This window comes from Lactuca virosa, chromosome 2, assembly GCF_052849685.1.
Source record: "Lactuca virosa cultivar CGN04683 chromosome 2, Lactuca_virosa_CGN04683_v6, whole genome shotgun sequence".
NCBI lineage: Eukaryota > Viridiplantae > Streptophyta > Magnoliopsida > Asterales > Asteraceae > Lactuca > Lactuca virosa.
This window is the reverse complement of record NC_136427.1, coordinates 53,844,345-53,849,922: the sequence shown is the minus strand read 5'-3', so window position 1 is coordinate 53,849,922 and position 5,578 is coordinate 53,844,345. Positions and strand designations below refer to the sequence as shown.

The 5,578-nt window shown below is 32.9% G+C and overlaps 1 protein-coding gene across 1 annotated transcript; it reads left to right on the top strand.

The window, feature by feature from the left end:
- The first annotated feature begins 691 nt into the window (after window positions 1-691).
- Window positions 692-5,154, top strand: LOC145156343 (mitogen-activated protein kinase 9-like). The gene is made up of 11 exons (XM_079075756.1): window positions 692-1,102; window positions 1,738-2,140; window positions 2,478-2,605; window positions 2,724-2,783; window positions 3,164-3,313; window positions 3,393-3,548; window positions 3,656-3,793; window positions 3,882-3,955; window positions 4,421-4,528; window positions 4,614-4,815; window positions 4,902-5,154. Exons 1-11 carry the CDS (start codon window positions 848-850, stop codon window positions 4,935-4,937), a joined length of 1,710 nt encoding a protein of 569 aa, XP_078931882.1. The 5' UTR covers window positions 692-847; the 3' UTR covers window positions 4,938-5,154.
- The last annotated feature ends 424 nt before the right edge of the window (window positions 5,155-5,578 follow it).

Below are 5,578 nucleotides of genomic sequence, written 5' to 3'. Positions count from 1 at the left end.
TAAAGAAACTTGCCATAATCGAAACATAAAAAGTGTTAATAATTCGAAGATGGGGTCCATGCTTATTGCTTAATACTATTTAAGTATTTGTTGCAAATAATGATAAAAAATATTAGATATTGCATAGATTTGAGTTCCGAAATGAAATCATTTCTAACGATGATGGTCAATTTACGCCTAGTTCCCAAGTTTAACAAAAGAAAAGAAAAGAAGACAAACGAAGAGAAATGAAAGGAAAACAAAAAAAAAATTATGTTCCCCAGAGTGAAAGAAAAATTAATCATTTTGTTCTTTCTTACCAAATCCTCCAAATCGAAATGAAAGTTAAGAGGGAAGTGATCATTCTATTTCACTCCACTTCCTTTTTTTAATTAAACTCGGAAACACCAATTTCTTTTATTTTCTTCTCATTTCCATCAATTTTCTTTCTTTTATCTCGTTAAGTTCAACTCATAAACGGGGTGTTAATGATGAAAAATTGAGTCATTATATCTCCAACAATCATTTTATCAATATATACATAAGTTGTTTAATTTAACACTTTAAATATAAGTATATTGATTGAAAAATCAATGTCGTTAAGGTAAAAAGACGTATCTACTTCCCATTTTCTGTAACAAATTAAAATGTAACTTCCATCCCCCACGTAGCGCAGCACTTGTTTATCTTCCTCCATTTTGCGTCGGAGACAGCAGTACCATTGATAGGCAACCTCCTGTGAAACACACAAGCGAGAGAGAAGGAGGAATGCTGAGATTGACTGGCTCCGATTTGAGAAGAGAATCGAGAATTACGGGGATGTGTTTGTGTCAACAAAAACTTGTGGACAAATACTACAGCGAATTTTATGGGGATATCAACATTCGTGGATGAGATTATTCGGTGGTTTCAACGACATAATCATCTGTCTTCTTCTCCCACTTCCACTAACCCCAATGTCGTTCTGAATCCCGATTATGAACACAAACAATCATTATCATTATCAAGTACCCAACTCACAATTGTTGAAGAGTTCGATCTTCCTGCGTTTAAGAAGATCAGAGTACCAAAACGCATCGCTTTCCCATCTTTAACCTCCGTCTCAATGGATCCTCTCAAAAGGGTCTGTTTCTCTTGCAGATCTTCTGCCATTGGCCTTGCTGATTCGTTTCTGTTTTGTTGTTGATTAAATCCTAGACGTATATGGGATTAATATGTTGCATGGACGAAATTCGTTAATACTTGACAATTGCATTGACATTTTACCATGTTTCTGACATCTAATTGATATGTCATTTTCTTTGAATCATCATAAACAAAGAAACCATTTAAGAGAATACTTCTTAAGTTATAGCATGAAACCCTATACTTGTCCTTATATGAAAGTCAAATAAAATATTTATATCCATCTATTTAGTTTTTTTTTATTAGTCATTTGTTATGACTAATCCTACAAACACAGAGATAAATTTGATTCATGTCCCTTTGTTTACTTATGTGCCTTTTACCTTTATAATTGATAATGTAAGATGTAAAATCCCTGCTTCTTGAATCTTGAATCAACCCCATTTGTGAAAACAACCATTATGTTTTGAAAACACTAACTTTTTCACCTTAGAATGTAAGATAAACGCCATTCCTTTAATCTTGAATCTAGAATATTGAATATTGAATCAACACCATTTAAGATGTAAAATCTCTTTATTTGTTACTGTAAAATTTAAAATTAAAGTTAAAGTTACTGTTTCTTGTATGCAGCTGGAAAGAGAGTTCTTCACCGAATATGGAGAGGCAGGAAGATATGAAGTTCAAGAAGTGGTTGGAAAAGGCAGTTATGGTGTTGTAGGGTCCGCCACTGATAAGCAAACAGGGGACAGGGTTGCCATTAAGAAGATCAATGATGTTTTTGAGCATGTATCTGATGCCACAAGAATTCTTAGAGAAATCAAACTCCTTCGGCTGCTTAGGCATCCAGATATTGTTGAAATTAAGCATATAATGCTTCCTCCTTCAAGAAGAGAGTTTAGAGACATTTATGTAGTATTTGAATTGATGGAGTCTGATCTTCATCAGGTTATTAGAGCAAATGATGATCTCACACCCGAACATTATCAGTTTTTCTTATACCAACTTCTTCGTGGACTAAAGTATATTCACACAGGTGGCTTGTTTCCAATTTCGATAAATAGCAACGTATTTTTTTACTTTATATTTACTTTTGGTCACATGGCTTTAAAAATGCTTTTTACTAAAACATTTATAATCCTCGAAATTGGTTATTTTGCGTAATTTTGATTGAGTTCTTTTTGAAAGTTGAATGGTTTCTATATTAGTGTTTGAAAGCTGGATGACCAAATTGGAAATGAAGTGAAAATATGTTGCTAGTTATTGCCATTTGTCCTTTCTAGTTGTGGAAGTTGTGGCTTAGCAAACAAGTTTATACGAATATTATTATGATATTGTTATTAATTAACTAATTGATATATGGTTAATATCAGCAAACGTGTTTCATAGAGATTTAAAGCCGAAAAACATTCTTGCTAATGCTGATTGCAAATTGAAGATTTGTGACTTTGGGCTTGCTCGTGTATCATTTAATGATGCACCTTCAGCCATATTCTGGACAGTAAGTTTTCTTTATTTATTATTATTATTGTTGTTATGATTATTATTTGTAATATCTTGTATATATACATTTGAAAACCAATATTTGTAGTTACATTTTGTCTCTTGGATTAATACAGGATTATGTTGCAACTCGTTGGTATCGTGCTCCTGAACTATGTGGCTCCTTTTTCTCTAAAGTATGATGCTCATATTTAATATTACGCCTTGTTTCTTTTTCTTAAGAAGTGTTGTTTTGATATAGTATTGTCTGGATAAACGATGTTTAAAAAACATTATAAGAAAATGGCAGTGCACATTTGGTGAAATGAAAGGAAAAAATTTAAATCCTAAATTTTTCAAAATTTTACGACTTAATGGGAAAAGTCTCATTTCCTCGACTCTTTGTGTAGTCATTCTTTCTACACTAAGTAAGAAACATGCACACACACACATATATACAGCTTACGAGATTAAGTCGTGTCCACAAAGAAACAACATTTTTATTTATCTTCTATCAATCTATTGTGGAATGTGGATTAAAAACCGAAATGGTGATTTTTATTTTTTTTTGTTGCAGTATACTCCGGCTATTGATATTTGGAGCATTGGATGCATATTTGCAGAGATGCTTACTGGGAAACCGTTGTTTCCTGGAAAGAATGTTGTTCATCAGTTGGATCTCATGACTGATTTACTCGGAACTCCTCCTCCCGAATCTATTGCAAGGGTTAGTTTTTTTTTTCTAGAAGTTTCTAAAAGTCTTAATACTGATTTTACTTTAACATTATGTTATTAAAAAAATACAGATTCGCAATGAAAAGGCAAGAAGGTATCTTAATAGTATGCGAAAGAAACAACCTGTTCCCTTCACACACAAATTTCCACATGTTGATCCGTTGGCTCTTAAACTGCTTGAACGCCTACTTGCATTTGATCCAAAAGATCGTCCATCAGCTGAAGAGGTATAAATTATATGTATATTTTTTTTCATAATTTAAATCAAAGAGTTATATGATTGATATGAAATTTTTTTTTTTTTCATTGATGAGAGTACATTGCTATTTTGTAGTCGCTAGCGGATCCTTACTTTAAAGGGTTAGGGAATGTGGACAGAGAACCATCAACTCAGCCCATATCAAAACTTGAATTTGAATTCGAAAGGAGGAAATTGGGAAAAGATGATGTTAGGGAGTTGATTTATCGAGAGGTTTTAAACATACTTATTATTTTGTTATTATTGTGATTTTTGATTTTACTAAATTATCATTTTTAACGGGCGTATTATTTGTAACCAGATTTTGGAGTACCATCCGCAGATGCTTCAGGAATATTTGCGTGGTGGTGAACAGACTAGCTTCTTGTACCCAAGGTCATACACCTTCTCCTTAGTTATTCATTTTTCCTTAAGGCCACACAAACACAAGAAAAATGTTGTAGTGCATTTAACATGCATTGGATTTAGACCGAAATAATATCAATGGGACACAAATTCCAACTTTTTGTCCCACTCTAAAAGGTAAAATAATGACAAAAATATTACACAAGGACAAGACATAGCTGGACAAGTTGTTCTACAATGAGACAAAAATTACAATTTTTGTACTGTATTTTGTGTGCATTGGACTAAGACGGATGTCAATGAGACAAAAGCTGCAATTTTTGTCCCAACTAAAAAGGTTGGACAAAGAATCTCTTGGAACTCTCATCTGTGCAAAAGACATGAATGCCCTCTTCATCCTTATAAAAAAAAACTCTGGCTAAAAAGTTTATCTATTCATGTTTTGAATGGCATTTCTTTCTGGATACTTATTCAATCACATTGTTATATTAATAGTGGTGTTGACCGATTTAAGCGTCAATTTGCACATCTTGAGGAGGGTTTCGGCAAAGGTGGAAATAGTAATACCACTCCACTGCTAAGGCAACATGCCTCACTTCCTAGGCAAGTTTCTATATTTAGAAATTTCCTGCATTCTTACTCTATTGCTATAAGCTATCTGTTATTGTTACTGCTATATCTTTGTCAGGGAGCGAGTTCCTGCACCAAAGGAGGAAGGAAGTTCTCAAGAAGATTTGGAAAAACGACCAGAATATGTTGCTTCGACTCTCGAGAGTCCACCACAACAGGCTGAAGGTGGAGAAAATAAAGGAAATTACAGTGCTCGAAGCCTGTTAAAGAGTGCAAGTATCAGTGCTTCCAAGTGTATAGGATCTAAAGGAATACGAGAGGTAACTTCTGTTCCAATTTTTAGTATCAAATCATTTTGTAACAAAACTATTTTGTTGTAATCTACATAAATAATTGTGTTTTGTAGGAAGAATCGGATTCTGAGCAACAAGATGCGGAGTAGGAGATGAGATCTTTTGTTCCGAGGTTGCAAAGATAAATATATTGTATTTTGTTACATGTTATAATGAAAAAAAGAAAGTAAATTTTATATATAATTATTCCAATTTGACATGTTTCATGCAAGTAAATCGAGGGAAGAAAATGTAAATTCCGTCCTCATTTGACATTTGCAAAACTATCATGTACTAATTGTGAATTTTGGATGGTTTTATATTAGTCATCGGGCTTTATAGTTTCAAATGATTGTAATAGTCTCAATTTTTTATAGCAACTATATATCTAATTAATGCACATGTTTGGTCAATGTTTGTTCAATATTTAATCAGATTTATTTAGTTGCTGAATTTGTCATATATTGACCAAGTTTGAGGGAGAATAATGTGGCTTAGTTGCCATTTTCATAGAAGCACATGCACCTGCAGGTTTTTAGCATTTTTTCGTTTCTTTTTAGCTATACATAGCACACTTTGTAATCTATTTTATGTGAGGAACTAACGCATAGAAAATTGCTCTAATGAAATTCTTTCCTTCCTTCCCTTCACGTGATAAAAAACAAAAGCAACTTTTTGAGTACTAATCGTATTCATCTCCATTTTTGTATTTTGCATAGTCATGTATTACAAACAAATTGTAAGTGTTTTA